The sequence below is a fragment of the Felis catus genome, chromosome D2, assembly GCF_018350175.1.
Source record: "Felis catus isolate Fca126 chromosome D2, F.catus_Fca126_mat1.0, whole genome shotgun sequence".
NCBI classification, from domain to species: domain Eukaryota; kingdom Metazoa; phylum Chordata; class Mammalia; order Carnivora; family Felidae; genus Felis; species Felis catus.
In genome coordinates, this window is record NC_058378.1 from 52,059,542 (window position 1) to 52,076,322 (window position 16,781).

The 16,781-nt window shown below is 37.0% G+C and overlaps 1 protein-coding gene and 1 long non-coding RNA gene across 4 annotated transcripts in view; one reads left to right on the forward strand and one right to left on the reverse strand.

Annotated features, from left to right (window-relative positions):
* The window catches only part of TNKS2 (tankyrase 2), a 67,042-nt gene that overhangs the window by 25,316 nt on the left and 24,945 nt on the right, over positions 1-16,781 (forward strand). For 2 of the 3 annotated variants that reach the window (XM_019814078.3, XM_023240721.2), the window contains exons 8-15: positions 1,475-1,661; positions 2,655-2,776; positions 5,149-5,240; positions 5,328-5,406; positions 8,029-8,200; positions 10,416-10,495; positions 14,610-14,755; positions 16,383-16,548. In XM_019814078.3, coding sequence (XP_019669637.2) covers positions 1,475-1,661; positions 2,655-2,776; positions 5,149-5,240; positions 5,328-5,406; positions 8,029-8,200; positions 10,416-10,495; positions 14,610-14,755; positions 16,383-16,548 — 1,044 coding nt within the window. The remainder of the gene's footprint in view (positions 1-1,474; positions 1,662-2,654; positions 2,777-5,148; positions 5,241-5,327; positions 5,407-8,028; positions 8,201-10,415; positions 10,496-14,609; positions 14,756-16,382; positions 16,549-16,781) is intronic. The other variant, XM_023240722.2, reaches the window with a different exon arrangement.
* LOC111557109 lies at positions 4,223-6,124 on the reverse strand. The gene is made up of 2 exons (XR_002736881.2): positions 5,655-6,124; positions 4,223-4,784 (listed from the first exon to the last, which is right to left on the reverse strand). It is a non-coding gene; the product is annotated as an uncharacterized LOC111557109 (long non-coding RNA).

A 16,781-nucleotide genomic window follows, 5' to 3' on the forward strand; every position in this document is an offset into this window, starting at 1 on the left:
CCGGCTCTCAGTACTTTTTTTAATGAAGTATTTGTATGTACGTATCTATGTATGTATGCTATTTAAGTAATCGCTCCATTCCACATGGGCCTCGAACTCACAACCCCAAGATGAAGGATCACATTGTCTTCCAACTGAGCCAGCCAGGAGCTCCTTTTAATGAAGTTCTTAAACTGAAGTATATTTAGCTGAGGGCAGCTAGGGTGAAAGGAAGTCTAGAAACCATCTGATAAGAAAGATGAGTGAAGGAGCTGAAGGTGTTTAGACTCAAAAAGAAAAACGTAAGAGTTGCTTTCAAATACTGCAAAGAATGTTGATCTCACTTGCTCCGAATATCAGTAGATCAAAGTTTAAAATACATGTTTAACTTAAGATAGAAGATAACTTGTAATAAGATTTACCTGGTAATTATGAAAAATCATGTTAGTTGAGAATTAGTTTCCCATTATTGAGAATACCAAAAGGGTAAGGAATTCATTTGTCTTGTGCAGGAATACTGTGGAAGGGATTGTGAGAGATGAGATTGAACTGGAATGACTTCTGTGCTCTGTCCAACTCCATTACTTGAAATGGCTGAAATTAAAAAGACTGACAAGGATGGGGGAGCACTAGAACTCAAACATTGCTGATGGCAATGCAAAAGTAATACAGCCACTTTAGAAGACTATTTGGCAGTTTCTAATAAAAGTAAACCTATACTTACCATATCATCCAGCAATTCCATTCCTAGGGACATAGCATGTGTCCATAAAGGGACTCGTACATGAATGTTCATAACAGTTTATTCATAATAGTCAAAAACTAGAAATAGTCCAAATGCCCATCAACAGAGTAATGGATAAGTAAATTATGGTGTGTCTGTACAATGGAATGCTATTCAGCAATAAAAATGAACTGTTGATACAACATGAATGAATCTCAGAAACACTGTATGTGAAAGAAGCTAGACACAAAAGTACATACTGTGTTATTCTATTTTTATGAAGTTCAAGAACAGGTAAATCTAACATGGTGCTAACAGAATGGGGCCAGGAATTATCTATAAAAGCGTGAGGGAACATTCTGGGGTAATGAAAGTATCCTATATCTTGAGTTGGGTGATGTTATCATGGCTGTATATATTTGTCAAAACTTGTCAGATTATTCAGTGAAGAACTGTGTTTTACCATATGTAAATTATACCACAAAAAAAGAAAAAAAATTAGAAATTGGAAAAGATGCAAGTTAAAGCTTCATTCTCAACTGTGTTTTTAACAATAAAAGAGTTAAATAAGGCCCTTGTGCATAGGCCTAGCAACAAGCTGCTGGTTTTCCGTGGGGGGAGAAATGTATTTCTGAAATAATTAGTTTGAAAAGTGAACTTTGGGAACATGTTTAAGCATGCGTGATGTTAAATTATACAGTACTAATAATTCTAAACTCTCTTACAAATTGAACACTAAATATATGCTCTACCCGCCTCCCAATCCCTCAGCATGGTGCCTGTGTAAATGCAATGGACTTGTGGCAATTCACTCCTCTTCATGAGGCAGCTTCAAAGAACAGGGTTGAAGTGTGTTCTCTTCTCCTAAGTTACGGTGCAGATCCAACACTGCTGAATTGTCATAATAAAAGTGCTATAGACTTGGCTCCCACACCACAGTTAAAAGAAAGATTAGCATGTGAGTATAAAATGATGAATGTTCAACCTCGAATATTAAGATACCAATAAACTAAAAATTTGTTCTTTCTCACTGTTTTTAGAAATTTTTAAATAATAGCTGTGATACCCTTAGCCATGGGTATCTATTGTTGTTCGTGCTAGCATATTTAGTCACTTGGAGGTTTCTACTCGAGAACTTCTAGTCTTAAGATGCCGTGAAAAGAAAATATATTTGTATTTGTTTTTTCAAGTCAAGTTCAGTGCTTTTTATATGTGTTAGTCTAGATAGTTGGTATGGGTTTGAAAAGAAAGAATTTGGGTTTTGTTCCTATCTTTGGTGTGAGTTTCTGATTAATCTGCCATGAAGTTACAGTGTTATTTGTAGGATTGCTGTCTTGTAAACATAGTCCCCAGATTTTACCATCTAATATGCTTTAGTATGTAGGCAGTTCTATGGTTTTTGGTCTATAACTGATACAGATGTAGTGAGAAACAGCCACCTGGTTCAGATACAGTATTACTACATAGAAGTAGGAAACTGGTGTTAACATTTGTATTCTTCTGGAACAATAAAGGCTAATGGGTGGTGTCACAAATCTGATGCATGAAAGGAATGTTGAGAAAATACTCTTTCATTTGTTCATCAGTAGGTGGCTCTTAAAATATTTGATTTTCTGGTCACCAGTTCTCTGATGTATGAGCAAAATTACCTGCTGCTGCCATGCTAGTGTAGGGACCATGATCACTTTTTGTTTTATTTGTTTACTGAGAAAAATTCTCTGCTTTGGAAAATTCTTAGAACTCTCAGGTCTGGGAATACATTGCAGTACTCTGGGTCCCTACAAACCAAAATAGACCCTGAGTCAGCCATGGGCTAAATCTGTGTATACATTTGGGGATGAATTGGGTCATAACTGAGAAAAGCTGGTATAGCACTGTCTCCCTTTTGGGGGGTTATATTTGGAGAATATCTTCAGAACCTCAATAATTTACATGCTTTTTCTTCATCTAGATGAATTTAAAGGCCACTCGTTGCTGCAGGCTGCACGGGAAGCTGATGTTACACGAATCAAAAAACATCTCTCTCTGGAAATGGTGAATTTCAAGCATCCTCAAACACATGAAACAGCATTGGTAATGTTTCAGATTAAAGTTTTTAAGATGCAATAACCAAAAACGTGCTAAACTAATCATAACGTCATACTTCTTTTGATGACACAGAATAACATAATGTCCTACTTTTACTAATAGAATTGTTTTAAAGATTTGTTTTTTTTAAATTAGTACCTGAACATGTATAAAGAAAAAATTTCAAACAGTACAGAAAAATAGACAACCTCACCCCTCTAAAAGGCAATAGTATTATTCATTTAAGTATCCTTCCAGAAAAAAAAAACTATTCGTATACTGACATGTATTATAGGTAGCCTTTTTACTATCATAATAGTACATATCATTTCCTTTTTTGTTATATAAATTGTAAATGCTTGTGATTGAGAATTTTGAACCCAGTCAGGGTAATGAAAAAAAAATAATTCTGCCATCCATATAAAAACCACTTGCTTTTCCTTCCAGTATTATAATTTTTTTCAGAATCAGTCTAAGGTCTGTATATATCCCCTCTATACTGTGTGAATAATGTGTCTATGTGAGTAGAGGCTGCTTCTCAGATAGAGGTAGTAACACTTCTGTGGAGCTGTAACAAAGTAGATGAGAATTGGGCAGTCTGTGGAAAAGCAGAAAAGAATGGGATCCAGTAGGGATAAAGTGATGGCAGATAGGAAGAGAAGGGTGTAATCAGACTGTCTGCGAACTAACGGTTTAAAAGGAACAAAGTCAGTGCTGCTGTATGAATTGCAGAATGTGCTTTGAGTGAAGGAAGAGGACCCTAAGTAAACAAATATGGTTAGGGGCAAATTTAACTCCTAGTCCTACTTACCTAGTATCTTGTAGATAATTCATTTTCTTGGTTATTGGCTAATTTCCTTCCTTATGCCATGATGTAAACTATGTGAAGGTCATGTAGGAGCCTATCTATAACACGTTTTAGGCCTTTTTGCCACTCTAGTTGTAAAAAATATCTAAGCAAAAAAAAAGAGTAAAGCTGCAGACTAATAAGAAATGCTAGTGCAAATTATCAAGATGGTGCAGAGAAATCTGAAAAGACTGACAGGAAAATTTTCTGGTCTGAAAAGCTAATACTATATATTATTTTCCCTGTAAGTAGTCTGCTATTAAACAACTTATTTCTGTTACTAACGTTAAAACCTACTAGGAGTTAAGTATTGGTGGATAGTTGTGGTGCAGGGAGGGGCAGTATTTTCCAGGCTTCCAGAAATTACAGGTGCTGCCCCAGGATGGGGCTGAGGAGTAGGAGTGCAGTTTTGAGATGGATGTGATCAAGAATTCTTGGAAATAAACTATTTCTATTTTGTGTGCTACCCTGATAGATAGATGTCCTGGGATGGTAACTCCCGACATACCAAAGGAGCTGTGTTTACCAGTTAGAAATGGTTTTTATTGAGGGCAAAGGAATGATTTTGGTGACAGCAGCAACACAGAATGAATCTGAAGCAGTCATGAAGATCAGATAAGCTTTATAATTAATAGGTTAAAGTAAGAGAACAAATTTCATATGTACTTTGAATTTAGATATATAGAACAACTTAGCTTAACAGTTATCCAGAACTTTTATCCCATGAATTCTCAGGCTTCAATTGAACTTAGTATCTTTACATTGATCTCGTCATTCACACATTCAGACATTTGTTGAACACCTATTGTATAGGAGTATTATCTTGGATATTAGAGATGCAAAGATTTTGGGACATGACCATGAGATACATACTAGGTTTATAACTGGCAAATCCCCACTTCCTGACTCCTTTCCTCTTTGACGTATCATAGATATAGATGCTACAGCCTTCATTGTAGAGCATTTCATCTTCTCCCATTGATTTTGACAAATCCAAGCTAATCCAAGCTCCTTATTCTGTTGAAGCAACTAGTTGAGAAAGAAGTAAATACTGATCTTGGCAGCTATTTGATCCGTGCTGTTACCAAGCAGCCTCCAGAGCTGATGAGTGTCTTTTATTTCTTCATGTAAAGAAACTCCAACCTTTGGGGTGTTTCATTAATTAACCTTTAAAAATAACATAAATACCATGTTATGTGGGAATAGTTTTAAAAGGAGCATTGGTCACAGTAATTTGAATTTTCATCACATCACTATTGACTTTTTCAAAGATGTAGGACAACTGTAGAACTCAACCAGAATATTTAGTAACAGATACCCTCTGGTAAATAGGATTTGCAGGCCCTGCCAGAATTTGGTAACTGTTGTACATTTTATCCAATAGAAAGTCTTCGAGTAGCAAAGTTAGGTCAAAAATAAAACAAAGAAATTAAATAACTTCTTGGTTGTTCTTGATTGGAAACACAAATGTTCTTAAATAAAAATCAGTCATGTATAGTCCTTGATTAATGCTGCAATTTAAATTATCTAGCATTGTGCTGCCGCATCTCCGTACCCCAAAAGAAAGCAAATATGTGAACTCTTGCTAAGAAAAGGAGCAAACATCAATGAAAAGACTAAAGAGTAAGTATACATTTAGTAATTAAAAATTATTGACCTTTTATTTTTTGGATAATATATTCACTGTCTGGCTGACTTTTTCTTTTTAAGATTCTTGACTCCTCTACACGTGGCATCTGAGAAAGCTCATAATGATGTTGTCGAAGTAGTAGTGAAACATGAAGCAAAGGTATACTTCCTTTTTGGTAATCTTTGGTAATCCAGTGAGTTATTTCCTGTTTAGCAGATGAAATACCTGGCTTCCTAAACTGTATTCTCTCTCACAAGTGCTATTTCTTTCGTCTTAATCTATACTTAAAAATAGACTAGCAGGTACTTTTCTTTATCTGATTTTTTGCTAGGAAACCTAAGGATTTATTCAAAAGTACATGCTTCCTTCTCCATTCCCGTTACCCACAACCCACTGGTCAAGTTTACCTTTGAGGTCTTTTTTTAACAATACTCTTGAGAATATCCTCAGCTGGAGACACACTGATTCTGACCCATCATCTCCAGTCTTCTCTCACTCATGTCTTCTGTTCCTTGGTTACCATGATACTCTTGTTATCCCCAGCCACAGTCTTTCTTACTCTCTGTTATTTCTGTGACTAAGCCAAAGGACTTGGAACAGAAGGAAGTAAATTATTTAAAAAATTCAACTCCCCATTCATAGCTCCCCATATTGGGAAGTCAGTATTCTTTAGTTGACATTTGTATACAAAGCATTTTATTCTTAGAATACTTATGTTTTCATCAGGCTAGAGACCATCACTTGTTACCCAGGAACTTTAAAAAATACCACTCAGTAAAAGATACACATGGCATCCCAGATTGGAAGAGATGACAGTCATCTAATTCAACAGCTCTCACAGTTTTTAGCCACAGAACCTTGCCTTTTCCAAACAGAATCTTGAGTAGAAACTCATTATGTAACAAAGAATGGAGCTGCTCTGAATGAAAGGAAAAGAAAGGAGTAGAGACCCTTTAGCCCTTGGGTGGCCCCAAGGCTCTTCCCTAAATGTGCTTTGCCAGAATAGTTTTCTGATCTGTCCTTCTGTGGGATCCCACTCAAGGAATCACTCAGAATTCTTTCTACGATTTTTTGTTTGTGTTTCTTTTCACTGTTCTAATTTCTCTTTGATTTGGGGGAATTCTTGATAATGTATAATCTCAGTCTTTCCTATTGTAAATTACTGAATAAAATAAAGTTTATTTCTGCTTGACTGCTTGGCATATCTCGTCTGTTCTATAACTTTTCATAGATTGCTTTTTTCATACATGTGGTGCATTACTAGAAGAATATCTGGATACATACTAAATTTGAGTTGTGAAAGTCAACGAAGCAATCTTGATGAGGGTGACAAACTATCCAGGTTTGTTCAGGAACTGTGGGATTTCCAGAAACAGGATTTTCGGTGCTAAAACCAGAGAAATCCCAGGCAAACCAGGACAAGTTTGTCACCCTGATCTTCACACAAAGTGGTACCCAAATAAAGTTGTCAAGTGGGATGTATTTCACATTTCAGTGAGTTTTGTTTTGGGAATAAATAGATTAATTGTCCTGAGCATTTTAAATCAGTTTTCAGTTTCCAAAAGCATGGAGACTAGCTCTCTATAATCTAGTTTGAGATTCATTGAGAAAGTCTTAATATATTCCTGTTCAAATATTCTCCAATTCTATGAATATGAATTGGATGTGTCTCAAATCACACTAGTGGCCACAGGATTGATTACTGAGGAACTTAATTTCTCACTTATGTTTAAAGAATTACTTCCCTGGTAGGGAGGGTTGCAGGTAGAGATGAGATGGGGGAATTAACATTTTACTATGTTGTTTTATTACATACCCATCAGTTTCTCCCTCTGTCCATAAGTGTATATATACATATTACATATTTCAGAATAATTTGCAAATTGCTATACACTTCTCCCTAAATATTTCCATATAGGCATTATCTAGAGGTCAGTATTTGTTTACAGGTTTTTGGTGGGATTTAAAACTTACGTACACTGAAATGCACAAATCTTAAATGTACATTTGCTGAGTTTTGACTAACGCATACACCTGTGTAACCAAAACTTACCAAGATATAAAATGTTATTTCATGGCAGAAGCAGGGCCCCATCCAAGGCAATCTCCACCCATAAGGCAACAACCATTTTGATGATTTCCTATATAGATTAGATTTGCCTGTTCTAGGCCTTCGTGTCTATGGAATCATACAATACATACTCAGTGTAAGGCTTTCTCTTCAGTATATTTTGGAGATTGATCCATGTACCAATAGCTTGTTCCTTTTTATTGCTTAGAAGTATTCTGTTGTGTAAATGTATGTAATGTGTTTGTGTATCTATACAGATTATATTTGGATGATTAAAAAAGGTAGAAGATTAAGCCGATAGGAATAAATGTTTTCAATGCTAACTTAGTCTCTGGCTTTGTTACTGTCGTGTATCTTGAGGGTTAGTCTCCGCGTTTCTGGACCTCAGAGATCTTTAAAAACACACAAACTTTTTTAGGTAGTGTCTACCTCAAAATGCAGTAAATTTACTAATACTTTAATGTCAAACGCAACTGTTATTCAACATTTCCTGCTTTTAACCCATAAAAAGGTCTTTTCTGGTATCGGCCTTCATGAATTACTGAATTTATGCTCTAGATTTGAGCAAAAACACTTGTTTTGGCACCAGATAAGAGGCTTCATAAGAGAATAATTGGGATTTTTAAATCAGTAGCAAGTGTTAAATTCATAATTGGATGGTTTTAAGTTTTGTGTTGCAGGCTAATTTTGGCTTTTTCTGCATTGTTAAGGTTAATGCTCTGGATAATCTTGGTCAGACTTCTCTGCACAGAGCCGCACATTGTGGTCATCTGCAAACCTGCCGCCTACTCCTGAGCTACGGGTGTGATCCTAACATCATATCCCTTCAGGGCTTTACTGCCTTACAGATGGGAAATGAAAACGTGCAGCAACTTCTTCAAGGTATTAAATGCTTTCATGAAATCAACTTTTTAAAATTATCCTTTAGGGGCGCCTGGGTGGCTCAGTCGGTTGAGCATCCGACTTCGGCTCAGGTCATGATCTCACAGTCCGTGAGTTTGAGCCCTGTGTCAGGCTCTGTGCTTGACAGCTCAGAGCGTGGAGCCTGCTTCGGATTCTGTATCTCCCTTTCTGTCTGACCGTCCCCCGTTCATGCTCTGTCTCTCTCTGTCTCAAAAATAAATACATGTTAAAAAATAATAATAAAAATAAAAAAATTATCCTTTAAATTTTTTCACATATTACATGGGAGTTGGTAGTAAAAGGAAAATGTAGACTATTTGGCTGTTATTTCATAACTTTTTCTACTCAGTGCTCCAGATGTCATGAAGTCTTAGTTATGATTTTCCAGTAGTGTTTTCTGCCCAGTTTCTCTTAAGTTTTTATCTAGGAAATGTTTAAGAGTGAGCTATAATGGTTGCTATTTCTTTAAAGAAAGGAAAACATAAAAAGGTAGGTGTCTCTTAGTTGATCCATAATGATAAATAATACTCTAAAGACTGGCCCTACCTCTTCGCTGTTTTATTATCTCCTTCATGTATGAGGCATGTAGAATTTGTACCAGGTAACCAACTATTTGACTTACTAAAACATTTAATGAATACCTGCATATTCATTACATTTTTAAATATTTAGATCAAATATCTACATTTTGCCTAGGTTATACGTTTCAGCCTTGAAATCTGGTCCAATAAATTTGAAAGTGACTTTGACATCTCAGGGCTCAAATGAGAAGAAATCCAACAGATCAAGCCTCTTATATCTTTAACAGTCACTTTTGATGATCCTTATGTCTGTGGTCTTAGAAACCAGCTTTTGAGAAAAACACTGAATAGATGAAGGCAGGTTGGTAAAACCTCCTGGAAACTGCCAAAGCTGAACTAACTACAAGACTCTTTGAAGATTCTCTTTAGTTCCCCGTATACGATATGTTTGTTCTGGTGTCAGGTTTGGGGTTATAACACTGGTCCTATTCATTTGCATAGTGATGGATATTTACAGTCTTGCTAGTTTTGTGCTAAGCGATTTCATACCTTTCCAGCGAGTTTCTTAAATTATCAAAGTAGAATTTCCAGGTCAAAGAATAACATGTAATTGTTGAATCATCTTCTAGAAAGGTTTTTAAGTACCATTTTATAGTCCTGCTGACAGTGTATGACAAGACCTGTTTGTCAGCGCTAGTATGATTCTTAATCTTTGCGTTGGGTGAATGTGTGTGAATTTCAGAAGTAATAGATGCTTTTTTTTAAATGCAATATATAGAAATATTGTCAGGGTAGCCTCCCCCATTTCCACCCTGCCCACTAATGGATAAAAAAGAAAAATCTAGTATCGCGGTATTTTAATTTGCATTTCTAAGATACAGGTTGCGGTATTTTTTCCTTTTTTTTTTTATTTGCCTTCATAATTTTAATGTTATGTTATTGCCTGACATATTTTTCCTAATTGATTTGGGTCCTGCCTTGGTGTACTACTCTAAGATGCTTTTTTACTCCAGGTATAAAAATACTCACTTAGATTGTCTTTGAGTATTTTTAAGTTTTAATTTTTTATCCTTCAGTCTTCAGTCCATTGGAATTTTTGTTCTAAGATACAAAGTACATGTTTTCTTTCTTTTCTATGAGATTTTAAGTGAGCTATAAAACAAAATTTCAGACCTGAAGATGACTTTAGTTATCTTCTAGTCCATCTTTTCTCTTTTTAGAACTGAAAAAATCTGAGGCCCTTCACCCCAGTTCAGATAGCTAGTTAAGGGCAGAACCGTGGTTAGATCTCTGGCCATTGCTCTCCTAATGTAAAGCTTTTCCACCATCCAGTGGCCTTGGTTGTAGAATATGCCATCTTTCACCTATTTTACGTTCCGTTATATTGTTTAAATCACAGTTTATAGTTGTTATTCACATTTACATACATTTTGCCTGTTTATATGTATATAAACATTTTGCCTGTTTATATGTTTAATGTTTCCCAAAATTCTTTTTTTGTCTCGAAAAAGTTTTTAACAGTGTCTTAATGGTTTTCCCCTACTACCTTGGAGATTTATTATGTAGTCTACCAAACTGCAAAAAGAACTTTACTTTGAGATAAGATGCCTCCCTTAAAGCTTGGTCCTACCTTCTAAATAAGAGCTAATCACTCTTTCCTTCTCTGTTTTTAGAGGGCATCCCATTAGGCAATTCAGAGGCAGACAGACAATTGCTGGAAGCTGCAAAGGCTGGCGATGTAGAAACTGTAAAAGTAAGATATGATCTTGTGTTTTTGTTAACTTTTGGGTTTTATTTTCACGGTGTTTAATGTATCTGTACTGTTGTAATGAAGAGCCTAGTTATGTATATGTGCCTTGTTTTAAAAGGTAAATAATGAGGGACGCCTGGGTGGCTCAGTCAGTTAAGCGTCCAGCTCTTGATTCCAGCTCAGGTCATGATCTCACAGTTCACGAAATTGAGCTGACAGCACAGAGATTCCCACTCTCCATCTCTCTCTGCTCCTCCCCCACTCACAGTCTCTCTCAAATTAAAAAAGACAAAACCCTTTAAAAAAAAAAAAAAAAGGTAAATAATGATAATCTAGTTCTTCTCTCCAAGTAAGGATCATTGTGCAATGAAAAACTTTAGTTTCACATGCATCTCAGTAAATACGTCACAATCACAAACTTAAGTAAACTGCATGTTTATGGAAATACATTTTGTTTAAAGCACCTATTCATTTGTCCCTTTAAAAGAATAAGATACCAAATTATTGTCCATTGTTTACATATGACGCATAAAACAGGAATGGGAAAAAGAACTAAACAGTGTGTCACTGTGTCTACGTATTTCTTCTGGTTTCATTTCTTTGCCCTTTTCTACCACTGTGTTGTCACTTTTCGGATCCACGGTCTCCTAATAATCTTCAGTTCATCTAGCCAGCTTCAGTTCGTACGCGGCCCATCTCCTGTGGTTATCTTCTGTTGAATTACCCTCCTTCACATTTTGCTTTACTTTTTACCATAGAGTCATAGGTAGTAGTTGAATGCCTGTACCAGATATTTCTGTTACCTACAGAAATTGTATATCCCAGTAAATAACTCAGAGCCTAACATTCTGAAAGAGCAAGACTATTTTTCAATTCACCTAATATAGGTTAAAATTAACATGTTTTATGAATTAAATAATTCCTCAGTAACGCAATGGGTGTTATTTTTTCACTGTTGCCCTCAGACTTTTTCAAAAACAGTGCTGGTCCTATTTGAGGGAACAGTGATAGGTAATACGTTTTATAAACTAAATTTGTTGATGTGTGACAGAAGTAGCCAAATAAAACAATTTCACTGTATTTCTTTTGTGTCCTCAATCCTGAACAGACTCACCACACAAAGATTTCCTGAGAATGAAATATGTTGGTGTCATCTGAGCTTGAGCTCTAAGGAAACTTATTCACTGTCCTTTTAAATATGAGAGACCTCTGAAAGTTGATTTAAATGTGCATGTGATCTTCCTGCTGCTTTATGTGGGTAGATAGTAGTATAATCATCTCCAAGTAACTTTAGATTTTATTTTTTAAATAATTTCATTTTTCAAAGAAAAAAACACCACTATAATGCAGTCTTATTGTTTGATATATTTTATATTTACATTTTCATTCATTTAAGTAGGAGGTTAAATAAGATACTGAAAGGAGGATTTGGTTTCTATTACCGAATACTGCTGACTTCTAGAAAAACAAGTCACTTGAGTTAAAAGTAGTGAGCTGGTTCTTTTTTTTTTCTGGAAAAGTGATTTAAAAAGTAAAAGCAAGGTGCCTGGGTGATTAGTCAGTTAAGCATCCAGCTCTTGGTTTCAGCTCAGGTCATGATCTCACAGTTCGTGAGTATAAGCCCTGCCCCACACCAGGCTCTGCACTGGTGGCACAGAGCCTACTTTGGATTCCCCCCCCCCCCCCCGCCCTTCTGCTCGCACTGGCACTCACGCGCACTCTCGCACTCTCTCTCTCTCTGTCTCTCTCTCTCTCTCTCTCTGTCTCTCTCTCTCTCTCTCTCTGTCTCTCTCTGTCTCTCTCTCTCTCTGTCTCAAAATAAATAAACACTTAAAAAAAATTAAAGGCGGGGCTCCTGCGTGGCTCAGTCAGTTAGGCATTGACTCTTGATTTTGGCTCAGGTCATGATCTCACAGGTTTGTGGGATCAAGCCCTGAGTCAGGCTCTGCTCTGACAGCATGGAGCCTGTTCGGGATTCTCTGTCTCCCTCCCTCTCTCTCTGCCCCTCCCCTGTGCATGTGCTCTTGCTCACTCATTCTCTCAGAATAAATAAATAAACTTTAAAAAAAATTAAAGTCAACTAGTTAAAGGGTTACCAGCTGATTTGAGTGGGGGTGAGGGTGCTGGGTTAATTTTAAACACTTGGGGCACCTGGGTGATTCAGTCAGTTAAGTGTCCAACTTCAGCTCAGGTCATGATCTCACAGTTTGTGAGTTCAAGCCCCACGTTGGGCTCTGTGCTGACAGCTTGGAGCCCGGAGCCTGCTTTGGATTCTGTGTATCCCTCTCTCTGCCCCTCGCCCACTCGTGCTCGCTCACGCATTCTCTCTCTCTCTCAAAAATAAACATTAAAAAAATGGTTAATCATTCACTTACATATATTCAAGAGCATAAAACTATATCCAGTATATATAATAGTGGAGACTAGACTTTGTTTTTGTAAAGATAAAAGGAGTCCAGAGCAAGAAAGAGATAAAGAGAAGAGATGGGGGCAGGAATTGGACTTAGAGAACAAAATAATGCCATTGGATTGAGGAGAGCCCTTCCTTTCTCATTCTCTGGGAATAAGCATTAGGCCATCTTCACTTAATCTCTGCTTTTAAAATCACCTGATGGTAATTTATTTCCACAGCCTTCCTAGTCCTTATCTGTCCATAGACAGGGACTTGGTGTGAATCACTGAGACAGTGACATCTGCATATTACCCAGTGAACATTCAATTATGTGTTCAGTTGTGTTTGTTTAAATACATCAGGCTAGATATTTCTTCCTAGGTGTTAGAAAACTTGTCTCAGCGTATACAAAACTAAACCGAGAGGTAGGGAGTAAAGTGGCTGGTGATAACTACCCAAACTAGCAGCACATGGCACATGTATTAAAAATATTCATTTTTCAAAGCCATGAAATACTGTCTCAAATGCAACACTGAATCTGTAGATCTGTCAGCCTCTTGTTTGAAAGTGTAAAAAAGCTTTATCAGTCCTCTGATTAAACCCCCTGAAGTTAAACCCATGGATAGCTACCTACTTTGGTTTATTAGGCTTAAGTTATCCCTGCTTTTAAGGTAGGATAGTAAAAAGTAAGAGTTTTTACTAATATTGATATTCTTTTGACTTTTTAAGCACCACAATTTATTATGTTTCTTTTTTCCCCCAAACATTTGTACTTTTCATACAAGCATGAATAAAAATGTTATTCTTACAGCTTTTCTCATTTAGGCTTCCTCATCTAAAGCAGAGAACACAAAAAAATTATTTGACTCTTTTCTTAATTTTCCCGAGGATTATAAGTGTAATTCCTTGACTACAAGCATCACCTGGGAACTTGTTAGAAATGCAGGTTCTCAGGCCTCACCCCAGACACACTGAATTAGAAAATCTGGAGATAGGATCCAGTACGCATGAAAATTTGAGAACCCCTGTCTAGAGCAGTACTTCTAGAACTTGTAGCACTTCAGACTTTAGTGTGCTTACGGATCATCTCGGGATTTTGTTAAAATGCAGGCTCTGGCTCCATAGATGAGGGTCTGAGATTCTGCATTTGTAACAAACCCCAGGTGATGCCAATACTTCTGTGACCCGGTCTACCTCTACGTATATTTGCCATGAACGATTGCTGATAACTGGTACTTTAGATTACCTTTGTGTAAATAGTAGTAGTGATAATGATGAAATTTACCCACTAGCTTTAGCCTCATCTTTAGGCATAGATGAGAGGACCAGAGGGATGGATTCCCTATAAATGACAAGGTAAAATAAGAATATAATTCCCTGTAAATGACAAGGTAAAATAATGGGGTGTATGGGTGGCTCAGTCAGTTGGGTGTCCAACTCTTAATATCTCAGGCTATGATCCCAGGGTCGTGAGATTGAGCCCTGTGTGGGGCTCTGCGCTGACAGTGCAGAGCTTGGGATTCTCTCTCTGCCTTTCTAACTGCCCCTCCCCAGCTCTCTCTCAAAATAAGTAAGTAAATTTATAAAAAGAAAATAAGTAGTTTTTGAGAATACTGATTTAATGAGACAAGAAAATAAATCAGACATTTGAAATTTCTACTAAACTAATGAAAACAAGAAGTCAGGATAGTCAGCATCATGTGTGTACTGTGTTCCATCCTACAGAAATTGTGCACTGTTCAGAGTGTCAACTGCAGAGACATTGAAGGGCGTCAGTCTACACCACTCCATTTTGCAGCTGGCTACAATAGGGTGTCTGTGGTGGAGTATCTGCTGCAACACGGAGCTGATGTGCATGCTAAAGATAAAGGGCAAGTACCAAGAATTGCTGTGGCCTCTTTTCCTTTATCTGACCTTTCTAGGAAAGTGTGAAAAAAATTTTTTTTGAAAATCTTTTTCGGATAGTTGGGTTGGTAGCGCTTTTATTTTCAGAGAAGTCTGTTACCTAACACTGGCTTAAATGTAGCTTCTTAATTTCAGTTAAGATTTTACAAGGGATCTGGGGTGCCTGGGTGGTTCAGTCGGTTGAGCATCTGTCTCTTGATTTGGGCTCGGGTCATGGTCCTAGGGTTCTGGCATCAAGCCCCATGTCCAGATTCTCTCTCCCTCTGCCCCTCCCCTGCTCGCACACTCTTCTCTCTCTCTCTAAAAATAAGTAAATAGATTTTATAATGGTTAGCATTTATATAAAGCCTTATTTGTATAATGCTTTGTAATCTTATAATGACTAAGGAGATGAGTGTGTTTGATTTTTAATATAGTGAATTTTTCAGTATGCATTGAGGATATTTGAATTCTGCCTGTGTATTTTCCTTCAGAAGTATACAGTTCTCAATTCTGGATAGTCTACAGGTGTTTGTTATATTCTCTGCAATTTAAAAAATTTTTTAAATTTCCTCCCAGACCCTCCAAAAATAATTCCATTTCTGTTTTCAAAATATTTAGGTTCTATAAAATAATAATAAGCAGTGTAATCTCTTAGGCAGTTCAAGAAATATGTCAGGGGTGCCTGGGTGACTCAATCGGTTGAGCATCTGACTTCGGCTCAGGTCATGATCTCATGGTCTGAGTTCGAGCCCGCATTGGGCTCTGTGCTGACAGCTCAGAGCCTGGAGCCTGCTTTGGATTCTCTCTCTCTGCTCCTCCCCCACTCATGCGCGCGCGCACGCTTTCTCTCTCTCAAAAAAAAAAGTTAAAAAAAATTTTAAAAATAATAAAATAAAAAGAAATATATCAGTTATATGTAATTCTGAGTTAAATCTGTCTTTGTGGGGGCGCCTGGGTGGTGCCATTGGTTGAGTGTCCAACTTCGGCTCAGGTCACGATCTCAACGTTCCTGGGCTTGAGCCCCGTATAGGCTTTGTGCCAACAGCAAAGAGCCTCCTTCAGATTCTCTGTCCCTCCCCTGCTTGCGCGCTCTCTCTCTCTCTCTCTCTCAAAATAAATAAATATCGAAAGATAAATAAATAGGAGTGCCTGAGTGGCTCAGTCAGTTTAGCGTCTGCTTTTAGCTCACGTCATGATCTCGTGGTTCACAAGTTCAAACCCTGTGTCAGGCTCTGTGCTGATAGCTCGGAGCCCAGAGCCTGCTTTGGATTCTGTGTCTCCCTCTCTCTCTGCTCCTCCCCTGCTTGTGCATGTGCTCTCTTTCCCTCTCACTCACTCTCTCAAAAATAAGCATTTAAGGCAAACCATAAGAGACTCTTCAAAACTGAGAATAAACTGAGGGTTGATGGGGGGTGGAAGGGAGGGGAAAGTGGGCGATGGGCATTGAGGAGGCACCTGTTGGGATGAGCACTGGGTGTTGTATGGAAACCAACTTGACAATAAACTTCATATTAAAATAAATAAGCTTTTTAAAAGATTTTTTTTATAAAAATTAAATATATATATATATATATCTTTGTGTTGCATTCTTTATATAATTTTTCATTTCAGAGGCCTTGTACCTTTGCACAATGCATGTTCTTATGGACATTATGAAGTTGCAGAACTTCTTGTTAAGCATGGAGCAGTAGTTAATGTAGCTGATTTATGGAAATTTACACCTTTACATGAAGCTGCAGCAAAAGGAAAGTATGAAATTTGCAAACTCCTACTCCAGGTATATTTACTTTGGACTGGGTTTATTACATAGAATATGTTTATATTTCTAATAACTTTTAATATAAACTTAAACTTGTAAAGGAGTATGAAACAGAGCTAATTCTCTACCTCAGTTTCAGAATAAATGTCATGAACACTTGTATATCTTAATCTGCTAGGATGTTTACCACACACAGATTTATTATATAAAGTCAGCTATCTTCATGTAACAGTTCTCTGATTGTCTTAATT